At 48.6% G+C, this 17,930-nt stretch overlaps 1 protein-coding gene across 2 annotated transcripts in view; it reads left to right on the forward strand.

Annotated features, from left to right (window-relative positions):
• Window positions 1-17,930, forward strand: part of lipca (lipase, hepatic a) — a 336,816-nt gene that overhangs the window by 298,716 nt on the left and 20,170 nt on the right. For both annotated transcript variants that reach the window (XM_059952565.1, XM_059952564.1), the window contains exons 3-4: window positions 9,754-9,929; window positions 14,539-14,718. In XM_059952565.1, the coding sequence (XP_059808548.1) occupies window positions 9,754-9,929; window positions 14,539-14,718 (356 nt within the window). The remainder of the gene's footprint in view (window positions 1-9,753; window positions 9,930-14,538; window positions 14,719-17,930) is intronic.

Genomic DNA, 17,930 nt, shown 5'->3' on the forward strand with positions numbered 1-17,930 from the left:
GCGTCTCAGAGCTCGGTGTGTCTACACCTGGTGTCTCAGAGCTGGGCGTGTCTGAACCTGATGTCTCAGAGCTGGGTGTGTCTGAACATGGCGTCTCAGAGCTGGGTGTGTCTACACCTTGTGTCTCAGAGCTGGGGTGTCTACACATGGAGTCTCAGAGCTGGGTGTGTCTACACCTGGTGTCTCAGAGCTAGGTGTGTCTACACATGGAGTCTCAATGCTGGATGTGTCTGAACATGGCGTCTCAGAGCTGGGTCTGTCTACACCTGGTGTCTCAGAGCTGGGTGTGTCTACACATGGTGTCTCAGTGCTGGGTGTGTCTACACCTTGTGTCTCAGAGCTGGGTGTGTCTGAACATGGTGTCTCAGAGCTGGGTCTGTCTACTCCTGGTGTCTCAGAGCTGGGTGTGTCTACACCTGGTGTCTCAGAGCTAGGTGTGTCTACACCTAGTGTCTCAGAGCTGGGTGTGTGTGAACATGGCGTCTCAGAGCTGGGTGTGTCTATACATGGTGTCTCAGTGCTGGGTGTGTCTACACCTGGTGTCTCAGAGGTGGGTGAGTCCGCACCTGATGTCTCAGAGCTGGGTGTGTCTTCACCTGGTGTCTCAGAGCTGGGTCTGTCTACTCCTGGTGTCTCAGAGCTGGGTGTGTCTACACCTGGTGTCTCAGAGCTAGGTGTGTCTGCACCTGGTGTCTCAGAGCTAGGTGTGTCTACACATGGAGTCTCAAAGCTGGATGTGTCTACACCTGGTGTCTCAGTGCTGGGTGTGTCTACACCTGGTGTCTCAGAGGTGGGTGAGTCCGCACCTGATGTCTCAGAGCTGGGTGTGTCCACACCTCGTGTCACAGAGCTGGGTGTGTCTTCACCTGGTGTATCAGAGCTGTGTGTGTCTACACCTGGTGTCTCAGAGCTGGGTGTGTCTGAACCTGGTTGCTCAGAGCTGGGTGTATCTACACCTGGTGTCTCAGAGCTGGGTGTGTCCACACCTGGTGTGTCAGAGCTGGGTGTGTCTACACCTGGTGTCTCAGAGCTGGGTATGTCTGAACATGGCGTCTCAGAGCTGGGTGTGTCTACACCTGGTGTCTCAGACCTGGGTGTGTCTGAACCTGGTGTCTCAGAGCTGGGTGTATCTGAACATGGCGTTTCGGAGCTGGGTGTGTCTACACCTGGTGTATCAGAGCTGTGTGTGTCTACGCCTGTTGTCTCAGAGGTGGGTGTGTCTACACATGCTGTCTCAGAGCTGGGTGTCTCTACACATGGAGTCTCAGAGCTGTGTGTGTCTACACCTGGTGTCTCAGAGGTGGGTGTGTCTACACCTGGTGTCTCAGAGCTAGGTGTGTCTACACATGGAGTCTCAAAGCTGGATGTGTCTACACCTGGTGTCTCAAGAGCTGGGTGTGTCTGAACATGGCGTCTCAGAGCTGGGTGTGTCTACACCTGGTGTCTCAGAGCTGGGTGTGTCTGAACCTGGTGTCTCAGAGCTGGGTGTGTCTACACCTGGTGTCTCAGAGCTGGGTGTGTCTGAACCTTGTGTTTCAGAGCTGGGTGTGTCCACACCTGATGTCTCAGAGCTGGGTGTGTCCACACCTGGTGTCTCAAGAGCTGGGTGTGTCTGAACCTGATGTCTCAGAGCTGGGTGTGTCTACACCTGGTGTCTCAAGAGCTGGGTGTGTCTGAACAAGGTGTCTCAGAGCTGGGTGTGTCTGAACCTGGCGTCTCAGAGCTGGGTGTGTCTGAACCTGGTGTCTCAGAGCTGGGTGTGTCTACACCTGGTGTCTCAGAGCTGGGTGTGTCTGAACCTGGTGTCTCAGAGCTGGGTGCGTCTACACCTGGTGTCTCAGAGCTGGGTGTGTCTGAACCTTGTGTTCAGAGCTGGGTGTGTCTGAACCTTGTGTTTCAGAGCTGGGTGTGTCCACACCTGATGTCTCAGAGCTGGGTGTGTCCACACCTGGTGTCTCAAGAGCTGGGTGTGTCTGAACATGGTGTCTCAGAGCTGGGTGTGTCTGAACCTGGTGTCTCTGAGCTGGGTGTGACTGAACATGGCGTCTCAGAGCTGGGTGTGTCTGAACCTGGTGTCTCAGAGCTGGGTGTGTCTACACCTGGTGTCTCAGAGCTGGGTGTGTCTGAACCTAGTGTCTCAGAGCTGGGTGTGTCCGCTCCTGTTGTCTCAGAGCTGGGTGTGTCTGAACCTGGTGTCTCAGAGCTAGGTGTGTCTGAAAATGGCATCTCAGAGCTGGTTGTGTCTACACCTGGTGTCTCAGAGCTGGGTGTGTCTGAACCTGGTGTCTCAGAGCTGGGTGTGTCTACCCATGGTGTCTCAGTGCTTGGTGTGTCTGAACATGGCGTCTCAGAGTGGGTGTGTCTACACCTGGTGTCTCAGAGCTGGGTGTGTCTACACCTGGTGTCTCAGAGCTGGGTGTGTCTGCATCTGGTGTCTCAGAGCTGGGTGTGTCTACACCTGGTGTCTCAGAGCTGGGTGTGTCTGCACCTGGTGTATCGAGACCTGGGTGTGTATGAACATGGCGTCTCAGAGCTGGGTGTGTCTACACCTGGTGTCTCAGAGCTGGGTGTGTCTACACGTGGCGTCTCAGAGCTGGGTGTGACTGAACATGGCGTCTCAGAGCTGGGTGTGTCTGAACATGGCATCTCAGAGCTCGGTGTGTCTACACCTGGTGTCTCAGAGCTGGGCGTGTCTGAACCTGGTGTCTCAGAGCTGGGTGTGTCTACACATGGTGTCTCAGTGCTGGGTGTGTCTACACCTTGTGTCTCAGAGGTGGGTGAGTCCGCACCTGATGTCTCAGAGCTGGTTGTGTCTGAACCTGGGGTCTCAGAGCTGGGTGTGTCTGAACCTGGTGTCTCAGAGCTGGGTGTGTCCACACCTGGTGTCACAGAGCTGGGTGTGTCTGAACCTTGTGTTCAGAGCTGGGTGTGTCTGAACCTTGTGTTTCAGAGCTGGGTGTGTCCACACCTGATGTCTCAGAGCTGGGTGTGTCCACACCTGGTGTCTCAAGAGCTGGGTGTGTCTGCACCTGGAGTCTCAGAGCTGCGTGTGTCAACTCCTGTGGTCTCAGAGCTGGGTGTGTCTGAACCTGGGGTCTCAGAGCTGGGTGTGTCTGAACCTGGTGACTCAGAGCTGGGTGTATCTACACCTGGTATCTCACAGCTGGGTGTGTCCACACCTGGTGTGTCAGAGCTGGGTGTGTCTACACCTGGTGTCTCAGAGCTGGGTATGTCTGAACATGGCGTCTCGGAGCTGGGTGTGTCTACACCTGATGTCTCAGACCTGGGTTTGTCTGAACCTGGTGTCTCTGAGCTGGGTGTGTCTGAACATGGCGTCTCAGAGCTGGGTGTGTCTACACCTGGTGTCTCAGAGCTGGGTGTGTCTGAACATGGCGTCTCAGAGCTGGGTGTGTCTACACCTGGTGTCTCAGAGCTGGGTGTGTCTGAACCTGGTGTCTCAGAGCTTGGTGTGTCTACACCTGGTGTCTCAGAGTGGGTGTGTCTGATCATGGCGTCTCGGAGCTGGGTGTGTCTACACCTGATGTCTCAGACCTGGGTTTGTTTGAACCTGGTGTCTCTGAGCTGGGTGTGACAGAACATGGCGTCTCAGAGCTGGGTGTGTCTACACCTGGTGTCTCAGAGCTGGGTGTGTCTGAACATGGCGTCTCTGAGCTGGGTGTGACAGAACATGGCGTCTCAGAGCTGGGTGTGTCTACACCTGGTGTCTCAGAGCTGGGTGTGTCTACACCTGGTGTCTCAGAGCTGGGTGTGTCTGAACCTGGTGTCTCAGAGCTGGGTGTGTCTGAACCTGGTGTCTCAGAGCTGGGTGTGTCTACACATGGTGTCTCAGTGCTTGGTGCGTCTGAACATGGTGTCTCAGAGTGGGTGTGTCTACACCTGGTGTCTCAGAGCTGGGTGTGTCTACACCTGGAGTCTCAGTGCTGGGTGTGTCTGAACCTGGTGTCTCAGAGCTGGGTGTTTCTACACCTGGTGTCTCAGAGCTGGGTGTGTCTGCACCTGGTGTATCAAGTCCTGGGTGTGTATGAACATGGCGTCTCAGAGCTGGGTGTGTCTACACCTGGTGTCTCAGAGCTGGGTGTGTCTGAACCTGGTGTCTCAGAGCTGGGTGTGTCCGCACCTGTTGTCTCAGAGCTGGGTGTGTCTGAACCTGGTGTCTCAGAGCTAGGTGTGTCTGAAAATGGCATCTCAGAGCTGGTTGTGTCTACACCTGGTGTCTCAGAGCTGGGTGTGTCTGAACCTGGTGTCTCAGAGCTGGGTGTGTCTACCCATGGTGTCTCAGTGCTTGGTGTGTCTGAACATGGCGTCTCAGAGTGGGTGTGTCTACACCTGGTGTCTCAGAGCTGGGTGTGTCTACACCTGGTGTCTCAGAGCTGGGTGTGTCTGCATCTGGTGTCTCAGAGCTGGGTGTGTCTACACCTGGTGTCTCAGAGCTGGGTGTGTCTGCACCTGGTGTATCGAGACCTGGGTGTGTATGAACATGGCCTCTCAGAGCTGGGTGTGTCTACACCTGGTGTCTCAGAGCTGGGTGTGTCTACACGTGGCGTCTCAGAGCTGGGTGTGACTGAACATGGCGTCTCAGAGCTGGGTGTGTCTGAACATGGCATCTCAGAGCTCGGTGTGTCTACACCTGGTGTCTCAGAGCTGGGCGTGTCTGAACCTGGTGTCTCAGAGCTGGGTGTGTCTACACATGGTGTCTCAGTGCTGGGTGTGTCTACACCTTGTGTCTCAGAGGTGGGTGAGTCCGCACCTGATGTCTCAGAGCTGGTTGTGTCTGAACCTGGGGTCTCAGAGCTGGGTGTGTCTGAACCTGGTGTCTCAGAGCTGGGTGTGTCCACACCTGGTGTCACAGAGCTGGGTGTGTATGAACCTTGTGTTCAGAGCTGGGTGTGTCTGAACCTTGTGTTTCAGAGCTGGGTGTGTCCACACCTGATGTCTCAGAGCTGGGTGTGTCCACACCTGGTGTCTCAAGAGCTGGGTGTGTCTGCACCTGGAGTCTCAGAGCTGCGTGTGTCAACTCCTGTGGTCTCAGAGCTGGGTGTGTCTGAACCTGGGGTCTCAGAGCTGGGTGTGTCTGAACCTGGTGACTCAGAGCTGGGTGTATCTACACCTGGTATCTCACAGCTGGGTGTGTCCACACCTGGTGTGTCAGAGCTGGGTGTGTCTACACCTGGTGTCTCAGAGCTGGGTATGTCTGAACATGGCGTCTCGGAGCTGGGTGTGTCTACACCTGATGTCTCAGAGCTGGGTGTGTCTGAACATGGCGTCTCAGAGCTGGGTGTGTCTACACCTGGTGTCTCAGAGCTGGGTGTGTCTGAACCTGGTGTCTCAGAGCTTGGTGTGTCTACACCTGGTGTCTCAGAGTGGGTGTGTCTGAACATGGCGTCTCGGAGCTGGGTGTGTCTACACCTGGTGTCTCAGAGCTGGGTTTGTCTGAACATGGCGTCTCTGAGCTGGGTGTGACAGAACATGGCGTCTCAGAGCTGGGTGTGTCTACACCTGGTGTCTCAGAGCTGGGTGTGTCTACACCTGGTGTCTCAGAGCTGGGTGTGTCTGAACCTGGTGTCTCAGAGCTGGGTGTGTCTGAACCTGGTGTCTCAGAGCTGGGTGTGTCCACACCTGGTGTCACAGAGCTGGGTGTGTATGAACCTTGTGTTCAGAGCTGGGTGTGTCTGAACCTTGTGTCTCAGAGCTGGGTGTGTCTACACATGGTGTCTCAGTGCTGGGTGTGTCTACACCTTGTGTCTCAGAGGTGGGTGAGTCCGCACCTGATGTCTCAGAGCTGGTTGTGTCTGAACCTGGGGTCTCAGAGCTGGGTGTGTCTGAACCTGGTGTCTCAGAGCTGGGTGTGTCCACACCTGGTGTCACAGAGCTGGGTGTGTATGAACCTTGTGTTCAGAGCTGGGTGTGTCTGAACCTTGTGTTTCAGAGCTGGGTGTGTCCACACCTGATGTCTCAGAGCTGGGTGTGTCCACACCTGGTGTCTCAAGAGCTGGGTGTGTCTGCACCTGGAGTCTCAGAGCTGCGTGTGTCAACTCCTGTGGTCTCAGAGCTGGGTGTGTCTGAACCTGGGGTCTCAGAGCTGGGTGTGTCTGAACCTGGTGACTCAGAGCTGGGTGTATCTACACCTGGTATCTCACAGCTGGGTGTGTCCACACCTGGTGTGTCAGAGCTGGGTGTGTCTACACCTGGTGTCTCAGAGCTGGGTATGTCTGAACATGGCGTCTCGGAGCTGGGTGTGTCTACACCTGATGTCTCAGAGCTGGGTGTGTCTGAACATGGCGTCTCAGAGCTGGGTGTGTCTACACCTGGTGTCTCAGAGCTGGGTGTGTCTGAACCTGGTGTCTCAGAGCTTGGTGTGTCTACACCTGGTGTCTCAGAGTGGGTGTGTCTGAACATGGCGTCTCGGAGCTGGGTGTGTCTACACCTGATGTCTCAGACCTGGGTTTGTCTGAACCTGGTGTCTCTGAGCTGGGTGTGACAGAACATGGCGTCTCAGAGCTGGGTGTGTCTACACCTGGTGTCTCAGAGCTGGGTGTGTCTGAACATGGCGTCTCTGAGCTGGGTGTGACAGAACATGGCGTCTCAGAGCTGGGTGTGTCTACACCTGGTGTCTCAGAGCTGGGTGTGTCTACACCTGGTGTCTCAGAGCTGGGTGTGTCTGAACCTGGTGTCTCAGAGCTGGGTGTGTCTGAACCTGGTGTCTCAGAGCTGGGTGTGTCTACACATGGTGTCTCAGTGCTTGGTGCGTCTGAACATGGTGTCTCAGAGTGGGTGTGTCTACACCTGGTGTCTCAGAGCTGGGTGTGTCTACACCTGGTGTCTCAGAGCTGGGTGTGTCTACACCTGGAGTCTCAGTGCTGGGTGTGTCTGAACCTGGTGTCTCAGAGCTGGGTGTTTCTACACCTGGTGTCTCAGAGCTGGGTGTGTCTGCACCTGGTGTATCAAGTCCTGGGTGTGTATGAACATGGCGTCTCAGAGCTGGGTGTGTCTACACGTGGCGTCTCAGAGCTGGGTGTGACTGAACATGGCGTCTCAGAGCTGGGTGTGTCTGAATATGGCATCTCAGAGCTCGGTGTGTCTACACCTGGTGTCTCAGAGCTGGGCGTGTCTGAACCTGGTGTCTCAGAGCTGGGTGTGTCTGAACATGGCGTCTCAGAGCTGGGTGTGTCTACACCTTGTGTCTCAGAGCTGGGGTGTCTACACATGGTGTCTCAGAGCTGGGTGTGTCTACACCTGGTGTCTCAGAGCTAGGTGTGTCTACACATGGAGTCTCAATGCTGGATGTGTCTGAACATGGCGTCTCAGAGCTGGGTCTGTCTACACCTGGTGTCTCAGAGCTGGGTGTGTCTACACATGGTGTCTCAGTGCTGGGTGTGTCTACACCGTGTGTCTCAGAGCTGGGTGTGTCTGAACATGGTGTCTCAGAGCTGGATCTGTCTACTCCTGGTGTCTCAGAGCTGGGTGTGTCTACACCTGGTGTCTCAGAGCTAGGTGTGTCTACACCTAGTGTCTCAGAGCTGGGTGTGTGTGAACATGGCGTCTCAGAGCTGGGTGTGTCTATACATGGTGTCTCAGTGCTGGGTGTGTCTACACCTGGTGTCTCAGAGGTGGGTCAGTCCGCACCTGATGTCTCAGAGCTGGGTGTGTCTTCACCTGGTGTCTCAGAGCTGGGTGTGTCTGCACCTGGTGTCTCAGAGCTGGGTGTGTCTGAACCTGGGGTCTCAGAGCTGGGTGTGTCTGAACATGGCGTTTCGGAGCTGGGTGTGTCTTCACCTGGTGTATCAGAGCTGTGTGTGTCTACACCTGGTGTCTCAGAGCTGGGTGTGTCTGAACCTGGTTGCTCAGAGCTGGGTGTATCTACACCTGGTGTCTCAGAGCTGGGTGTGTCCACACCTGGTGTGTCAGAGCTGGGTGTGTCTACACCTGGTGTCTCAGAGCTGGGTGTGTCTGAACCTGGTGTCTCAGAGCTGGGTGTGTCTGAACATGGCGTCTCAGAGTTGGGTGTGTCTACACCTGGTGTCTCAGACCTGGGTGTGTCTGAACCTGGTGTCTCAGAGCTGGGTGTGTCTGAACATGGTGTTTCGGAGCTGGGTGTGTCTACACCTGGTGTATCAGAGCTGTGTGTGTCTACGCCTGGTGTCTCAGAGGTGGGTGTGTCTACACCTGGTGTCTCAGAGCTGGGTGTGTATGAACATGGCGTCTCAGAGCTGGGTGTGTCTACACCTGGTGTCTCAGATCTGGGTGTGTCTGAACATGGCGTCTCAAAGCTGGGTGTGTCTACACCTGGTGTCTCAGAGATGGGTGTGTCTACACCTGGTGTCTCAGAGCTGGGGGTGTCTACACCTGTTGTCTCAGAGCTGGGGGTGTCTACACCTGGTGTCTCAGAGCTGCGTGTGTCTGCACCTGGTGTCTCAGAGCTGGGTGTGTCTGAACCTGGAGTCTCAGAGCTGGGTGTGTCTGCACCGGCCCCAACCCTGCCCCTGCACTCCTCCTCTGCCACGTATCCCACGTTCTTCCTGAAGCCTTCGTCCCTTGCCATTCCCAAAATCCTTCATTCTTACCATTTCTACAAACCTGTCCTCCACACCACATTGACAAACACAGTAGTGTAACTCCAGCTGTATATATTTGCCTGTCTTTTGCACAGTACTGTATATCGCCTGATTTCACTTTGCAGGAGGTGATGGCGCTCAAGCCCTGCCACAGGTGACGAGCATCCTTCAGTGAGTCAAGTTTGCATGTGAGATGGCTTTCCAGACCTCGTGCCCAGACCTCCTGTGTTTTACTTGTTCACCGGAAGCCACTTCAGCAACCTGCAGATCTCTTGCTTTGCGTGCTCAAGCATCGTGGTCTGAAATATTCTGGTCCCATACAATCCCTTTGGTTATTTTATGTCAAAGTACATGACCCAGAGACGAACATACTAATCAGTATAATGACAGAACAGATTAACAGACCTGACATGGTCCCCACTTCAGCAAAACATCGTGTGTGCATTTTCTGAATTTTGTCTTCAGAGAGAGCAATTGTACACTCTGAATGGCAATCAGTCACATCTTCGTGCTCTTCATGAAACCTGAAGGCAGATGATCCCCACTGAGGTGTTGTGACTGAGGACCTCTCCACACCGTCCTTATCAATTACTGAGCACACACAGTCAGTTCACTGTCAGTAGAAACCCTGCCAAAGCTTCTCTCCTTACAGTTTTAATCACTCTTTACCCCAGCCACTGTATTAAACTTTTAAAGCATACTCGCATTGAATTTTTTTCCACCAAGTTTTGGAGGGTAATTGGATCAGCATTTTAGAAAGAGAACTCAGAAATCCCCCAAAAGCCTCATGCTGAACTGTCCTGTTAAATTTCCTCAGCCTAAACAATATTCACATGAAAACTAAAAGATAAAAGCTTCTTTTTGATCGCTTATTTTTAACCAATCACCCACAAATACAAGTGAATCGGCCAATGCTGGAGATCTTAAGCAACATGCACAAAAGGCTGGAAGAACTCAGCAAGTCAAACAGCATCGATGGAGTGGAGTAAACAGTCAAAATTTTGGGCCAAGACCTAATGAAGAGTCTCAGCCCAGAACGCACAATATTTACTCCTCTCAATAGATGCTGCCTGACTTTTTGTGTCTCCCCATCATTTTGTGCATGTTGCTTAAGATCAGCCATGTCTGTTAACCTTTGAGATTATTCTGTAATGATCCTTGTGTGCTTTTTGTCCACCAGAAGACGCCTCTGTTCATAGAAGAAGGCCAGACACAACCACCAGCAAATTTTGCCTGTTCAAGGGGCAGTTATCGAACTCAGAGACCTGCTGCATCACACTTAACCGGCCAGAGAGCCTGGACATGTGCGGCTTCAACACTTCAAATCCTTTGGTGATGATCATCCATGGGTGGACGGTAACACTACTTCCTTCCTTCGTGGGTAGAGAAAAGGATTACGTGAAGTGAAGGACTCACCTTCCCCATGCAGGCTGGAATGAAATGCAATTTTTTAGTCTCAATTTAGTAATTAACGCATCTATAGTGTGAGAGTATGCACAGTGAGAAGGGCAGCAGAGACAATCGAGGGAGAGTGTGCACAGTGCCTGTATGGACTCTGCCGATTCTCCCTGTGACCCTGTAGATCTTGAACTCCCACACTGCCTGTATGGACTCTGCCGATTCTCCCTGTAACCCTGTGGGTTTCCTCTGGGTCTTCCTGTTTCCCCCCACATCCATAAATATGCGGGTTGGTGGTTAATTGGCTGCTCAACACTGCTCTGTGTATGTGGACGAGTGGTGGTTAAATGGGAGTGTGGGAAAAATATAAAACTGGATTCGTTTAGGATTTGTATAAATGAGTGGTTGACGGTCAGTGCAGACTTAATGTGTCAAATGGCATGGTTCCCTGTTGTATTGTTCTATCATTCTACTTATTGTTTATATGTACACTAGATTCAAAAAGTAAATGCTATCAACCAAAATAATCAAGATTCAAGATTCAGAAACTTTATTGTCATTCTAACCGTACACCAGCTCTGCAGAGCAGAAAGAGACAGCGTTTCCCAGGAGCAGCGCAATTATAACATAACAAATGCAACATAACAATAATAAACATAACAATAAATAGTAAAACACAACAGCCACATGTCAGTTAAAAACAAGTTATAAGTGTCCAGTGCAAGTTAAAAGTGTCCAAGGCAGAGTCAGGGAGAGCAGCTATTTAGCAGTCTGACTGCCTGTGGGAGGAAGCTGTTTAGTAGCCTTGTGGTTCTTGTTTTGATGTTCCTGTAACATTTGCCTGATGGCAGAAGAACAAATAATAATATAAAATAATATATAACAAATAATAATATTCTATCTTAATATGAGATTACTCTGCAATTGAGAAGAAATTAATAAATGTAATCTAAATATTAGCTTTGACAATTAAATTGTTTTGAATTTTAGAAGAAAGAAAGATTAAACTTGCTGTAGATTCTACATCAGTGTGCATTTGATAACAGTTCATGAATGCTTACAGTCATAGAGTCATAGCAAGGTACAGGACAGAAACAGGCCTTTCCCCATCTAGGCCAAGCCTTTTAAACGGCCTACTCCCATTGACCTGCACCAAGACCATTGCCCTCCATACCCTGCCCAAACTTGGCTTAGCCTTCCTTTAGCCATTTCGCTAGTTTGATAAATGCAGCTTACCTGCTGTGTTTGGTTGTGTGTTGAAGAATGAAGCATGATGGAGACATGCTCTTGACGATTACATGAGGGAGAATGGAATGGAAAGAGCAAGGCTGTGTTCCGGTGACATCATCGTCGAGAATGGCAGCTTAAGTCACAGGCTCCTCCGGAAAAACGCGCATTAAGCCCCGTTATTCCATCAAATATAGTATTTTTCAAAAAATATTTGAACTGAAAAAAGGGGCAAGAATGGGGAAAAGGAATGGAAATAAAAAAAGCGACACTGTGGAGCCTGTGTCCGAGAGGAGTGCAGCGAGCGGCTCTCCGACCCGACCGCGTGCGAGCGAGGCGGCTGCTGGGCCTCGCTCAGGCGAAGTGGCGAATATCTTCGAAATCCTGAAAGAAATAATGGAGGTCCAGAAATAAATAAAGCAGCAGCTCCGAGATATTAAGGGAGAGCTCACCAACGTTAATCAAAAAATAGCCGTGGCAGAGACTCGAATCGAGAAGGTGAAAGATCGCGTTCAAAATGTGGAACGGATACTGAGTAAGCCAATAAAAATATTACATCACCAAGAAGGTAAACTGCTTGACCTGGAGGGAAGATCACGGCGGAAAAATATCAGAATCTACAACATTCCCGAAGGAGTAGAGGGCTCATCTATGATGGAGTTTGTCGAAAAGTTGCTGCGGGACGTGCTGGATCTTCCCTCGGTTATGAAGCTGGAAATCGAGAGGACGCACCGCGCGCTGGTTCCGAAACCTACCCAGGACAGAAAGCCACGCTCTATAATAATTAAATTCCTTTGGTACAGCACCAAGACACAGATTCTACAAAGGGCCTGGGGTAAGAAGAGAGTGTTTTTCGACGATAAATTAATATATTTTGACCACCGCGGTCCCCCCGCAGTCCTGCAGAAACGCAAAGAATACTCTGAAGTAAAGCGAGTACGCAAGCAAAATAAGATTAGATTTCAAATTCTATACCCTGCTAAACTTCGAGTGTTTTATGACAACGGGACACGGTTGTACCAGATGGTGGAAGAGGCGACTACAGACATGAAGGCCAGAGGTTTGCCGGTCAGTGTCAGTGTGAGGGAAAGCCTGACTGAGGAACTGTCCCGCTCCGCTTGGGAAACAGTGCGAGAATCGAGAAGGCAGGAGACGGGAGGAGGCCGAGAGAAATATATCAGGAAGAGACCGGGAGTTTCCCAAAGACAGTCCTCACCCCCTTCAGAAGAGCCATAAGGTTTGGCTAACTTGAAAAATGTTGAGAAGCTAAATGAAAGCAAAAGTACACGGTGAAATACCTATCTCGAGAAATACTTATTATAATGTGGATTTTATATTACTTAGTTGTTATTCTTTATTCCCCACCAAAATGAGAATATATATATATATTTGTGTGTGTGTATGTGTGGTGGTGGCATCCGTCGGTCTCGAGAGACCATGGATCTGCGCCTGGAGTTTCTGCGCAGGGCTGTATGGGAGACCGGCAGTTGCCCAAACTGCTGGCCTTCCCCTCTCCACGCCACCGATGTTGTCCAAGGGAAGGGCACTAGGACCCAAACAGCTTGGCACCGATGACGTCGTAGATTGCTCAAGGATACAAACACACTGCCTCAGCTGAGGCTCGAACCAGTGACCTTCAGGTTACTAGTCTGCTGCCTTGCCCACTAGGCCACACGCCAACACGTGTGTGTGTGTGTGTGTGTGTGTGTGTGTGTGTGTGTGTGTGTGTGTGTGTGTGTGTGTGTGTGTGTGTGTGTGTGTGTGTGTGTGTGTGTGTGTGTGTGTGTATGTGTATATATATATATATATAGAGAGAGAGAGAGAGAGAGAGAGAGAGGAGGAGTACACAGGGAAATCTTTTTTGTGTAATGGATTTGTTCACTGACTTTTATGAATACTGCAATGGGGGCCCTCAACTCACAAGTAGGAGGGGTTATCCTCCACAGCTAGACATTTCCTCTAGCTCAACACAGGGTCATCTACTAGTGACCTCAGCCTTGGAATCACACGTTCGTTGCCATTTTTGTTATTATCTGCATTTCTTGGTTCGTATTTATTCAGGGAGTAGATCGATTAAGTTTTATTCTAATTTCAGTGGTAATAAATACAGATGGCTAAGGACAAGGTAAAATCTATTTCTTTTAATGTCAATGGGCTATTAAATCCAATCAAACGTATAAGAATTTTATCCAATTTGGAACAATTTGATTCATACTGGGAAAAATGGTTTAACTAAATAATGTCTCATCGGCCTGACTTTATTCTCACAAATCAATGAATCTGTTGTAAAAACAAAAGATCACTCCCTACATGTACATGGTTCTTTCCTTTTGCTTGTTTTTTCTCTCCACTCTTTTCTATAAGTGTATACCTCAGATAAATACTTTGTGGAGATTTCTGATATATATGATTATATGATGTATAGGTACAATGTCTGAAACACATCTTATGGAAATGTTTGTTTGATGATGAACTTCAATAAAAAAAATTACAAAAAAGTAAAACTGAGTTTCTCCTAAAAAAAAAGGAAAGAGCAATGCTCACGGGTTAGAAGAGGAGGGTTGAGGAGGTCATGTGATGTGTAAACACTGGCTGTCAGATTGTGATCTCTGAGTGATGTCATCATCCTGGTAGTCTCAATCTTCCTTCCGCCATATCTCTGTGAGAACAACAATCCTATATTCCCATGTGTTGATCATATGCCTTACTACTCAGGCACGTTTCTCACAGTATAAACTTCTCATGGAATATTGTGTGCAGTTCTGGTCACCGAATTATAGGAAGGATATCAATAAATTAGAGAGAGTGCAGAGACGATTTACTAGGATGTTACCTGGGTTTCAGCACTTAAGTTACAGAGAAAGGTTGAACAAGTTAGGTCTCTATTAATTGGAGCGTAGAAGGTTGAGGGGGGATTTGATTGAGGTATTTAAAATTTTGAGAGGGATAGATAGAGTTGACGTGAATAGGCTGTTTCCATTGAGAGTAGGGGAGATTCAAACGAGAGGACATGATTTGAGAGTTAGGGGGCAGAAGTTTAAGGGAAACACGAGGGGGTATTTCTTTAGAGAGTGATAGCTGTGTGGAATGAGCTTCCTGTAGAAGTAGTAGAGGCCAGTTCAGTTGTGTCATTTAAGGTAAAATTGGATAGGTATATGGACAGGAAAGGAGTGGAGGGTTATGGGCTGAGTGCGGGTAGGTGGGACTAGGCGAGATTAAGAGTTCGGCACGGACTAGGAGGGCCGAGATGGCCTGTTTCCGTGCTGTGATTGTTATATGTTTATAAACGACAGTAGTGCAAAATGGATTCTCACTTACCTCAAACTCCTGGTCTCTCCAGGTTGATGGAGCCCTCGAAGGCTGGATCTGGAAGTTGTCCGCGGCACTCAAAGTAAAACTGAAGGACGTTAATGTGATTGTAGTTGATTGGCTGACTCTGGCGCATCGACATTATCCAGTCGCAGTGAAGAATACACGAATAGTCGGCCAGGAGATTGCAGATTTATTGGACTGGCTGGAGGTGAGTCTATAAAAAACAGGAGATCTTGTAATAGTTTCCTTTCCGTCACAGTTATTGCTTATGTTTGATTTGATCTTCTTTGTCCTGCAGTCTGATCAATACTTAAGGTTGTTACTGAGTGATTAGAAAACTCAGTGGTGGAGAATAAATACTGTTCAATTAAAAACTAAAAAAAGCAGCTGCAAAATCCCAGAATCATTTCTACTGTCACAGGTTGTAGATGGAAAGGGACAGAGTGAAATTGGTCCAACCTTGCTCAGACCAATGAATACAATTACTACCGATTCAGGAGCACTTCAATTTGATGCTCACCAATTTAAAACACTAGAATGGCCAGACTAAAGCTCGGATCAGGAAGCCTGCCAGCCGATCAATGAACAATCGACTTTCTAGTGTTAGTGAATCTTCAGGCCAAAGGTTCCTAGTTGAGACACAAGCCCCCAGCCAATACAGATCATGGAGAGTTCACAAATTGCACAGTGAAAGTGGAAAAATCTCATGCAAAATAAAAAGGAATAACCTGATGACTTCTGAGAGCTTATCCACCTTGTTCTCAACCACTTCCCCTGTTATTTTCGTATCTTTTATCCTTTGAAATGTCCTTCTACTTGTTTATCTCTCATTTTCCTCTAAATTGTTCATTCCCTTTGGTTTTGTTAGCTCCGTTCTGTTCAGTTACATTTTCTTCTGTTTAATCTTTCAAAATATAATTGCTCAGTTTATTTGTTTGCTAGAGATTCTGCTTTCATTTTTTGGTTCCATTTACACGCAGATCTTTTTCTGCATCTTCAGTGTAACTTTCAGATGGAAAGCAGAATTTGCCAAATCTAATTTGCACACTTCTGTGACGCTGATTTCTATTGCCTTGTTTCACTCACTTACTCCGTGAGCATCCAAGGAAATCCCCATATTCATTGAGGAACACAACAGATGGAGGAACTGAATGGGTCGAGCAGCATCTTTGGGTGAGGGGGTGGAAGAAATGGTCGATGTTTCAAGTGGAGACCCTGCGTCGGTTAACCACTCCTCTCCTCCCATAGATGCTGCCTGACCCACTGAGTTCCTCCAGCACGTTTTTGCCCCTCATTAATTGTCTTTAGTTGCCCAGAGAAAGAGATAAACCACTGACGCAAGTGGTCTGGACAGAACAACCCTCAGAGTTTTCAATGTTATTTTTAGTTGAAAATTTATTCAGGACATTTCCAATTAAACATGAGTTAGACCAGGAGTGATACCCCATGAGCATTGCGATCTCCTCTTGACAGTGCTGCCACTGACGACGGGCTTATTGCCAATGGCACCTCTGATCTGGGTTTTCACAGCAGCAGGCAGACTACGCCTTGCGTCGCATTGCAAACCATGAGCTAGCAATCCAAGTGCTTCCACAGTGTGGACTCAGTTAAAAAGCTTTCAGGGTGAGACTTGTTAAATCGAGGAAAAGCAAAGACAAATCTAGTTAAAGGGCAGAAATAAATCTCTTTAATAGCATGGGGGGGGGGGCGGAGTCCATAAATAACATAAAAGCTAAATAGAATCACTTAACCACAGAACTGATTTCTGTGTGTAAGTGGAATCACTGCCTGCAGCTAGGATCGTGCAGGGTTAGACCAAGCTACCCAGAGAGCATGTCAACGGGAAACAACGGATCAAACACAATGATGACAGAGAGGCATAACTGACTACTGATGCCTGTCATGCCCGATGGCCACATACCTCTCTCTCTCTCTGTACCTGCAGTGTTACCAGCTCACTAACCATCCTGTCCCACATTAATCACACCCCAGACGTTCCATTTTCAACGTTTGCTATGTAACATGCTGTAAAATCTTTTGATGACAGCAGAAACTATTTCATCTTCGTTGATGTACTCCTCAAATACAGCCAGCCAAAAGGCTAATTAAGTAGTAACTTTAAAAGAGTGATTCCCCAAACAGAGGGTAAACGATTGCAAATCCATTGAAGAGAGAGAAGAGATAACTGGTGTGCTCAAGAAAATGTACGAAGGCACATTTAACATTTGAGAGGTTTTATAGATATCATTACAGAGCTAAAATGTAGATGATTAAAGACTTGGTGAATTGAGACAATATCTGCTACAAAGGACGGAGCCGGGACTATAGGAAAGGGACAGGCTTCAGTGAGTTTATGGAGGAATTTGCAAAAGAGAACTTGTGTTGGAAACAGAGGGCCAGTGAAACCAGACCGTCAGAAAGAGGGTGGGGAGAGTGCTGCAGAGTTCTGACAACTTGTGCCAATACACAGCATGGGAACCAAGGGCTTTTGGAGTGTTAAGTGCAACGATGCAATTGTCGATAATAGATTATCGGGCTTGAGAGTGAAAAGCAGGGGGCCAGCCAAGTAAGTGAGCCTGATATTTATCTCACAGTACAATAGAACTTAAGGGGGATGAGTATGATGCAAGATGGATGCAGAATCTTTGGCACAAATTGAATGGTCCATTATAAGATTAGTGCAGGATCCAAATTAACTAAGTTTAGCAGTTGTGTTTTCAAGATCTCGGAACTGTATTGCTTATTTTACCAAAGCTGGTCCTCTAAAATCTGATATCTTCTCAAAACTCAGTTGGAATTTGCTCAAGTACGTGATGTAAACATCACAATGAAAAATTTCCACTGGTACAGTTATGAGGTTACCCAATTTCCAATTTGAGCAGAAACAGTATTCTCTGCATTTTCCAAACACTTTCATAACATCTGGCACTTCTAGATTTGGGAATATTAGGCAACAATCTATTGGAAAACCTTGGCAAAGAAAAATCCGCTATGCTGCTACCACGCTAATCATATATTTTCTTGGATATGCACATGAGTCAATCAAACCCTAATAAATGAAAGGCAATAAAAAATTTAAAATGAAAATTAATTGTTCTCATCTCATCTAAAATAAATCTCAAAATTAATTCAGATGGCACGACAAAAAAGTTTCCATTTTTATTCCACTTTTCACAATCTCAGGACATCCTGAGGCATTTTGTCACTAAAGTACCATCAGAGCATAATCAAAAATTGGGGCGGGAAGAGACATTCGGCAATCTGTCCACAGCAGGTAATTTTGAGGTCTGTACAGAGCAAATGTTTAAATTATCATGGCAGTCATTTATAAGTTGAGCACTTCATGGTTTTGATTAAGAGCAACTAATTTGAGCAACTTTATTCTCGTTCCTTAAGTCTTTATTTATTGGCCATTGGTGG

This window comes from Hypanus sabinus, chromosome 28, assembly GCF_030144855.1.
Source record: "Hypanus sabinus isolate sHypSab1 chromosome 28, sHypSab1.hap1, whole genome shotgun sequence".
In the NCBI taxonomy this organism is placed as follows: Eukaryota; Metazoa; Chordata; class Chondrichthyes; order Myliobatiformes; family Dasyatidae; genus Hypanus; species Hypanus sabinus.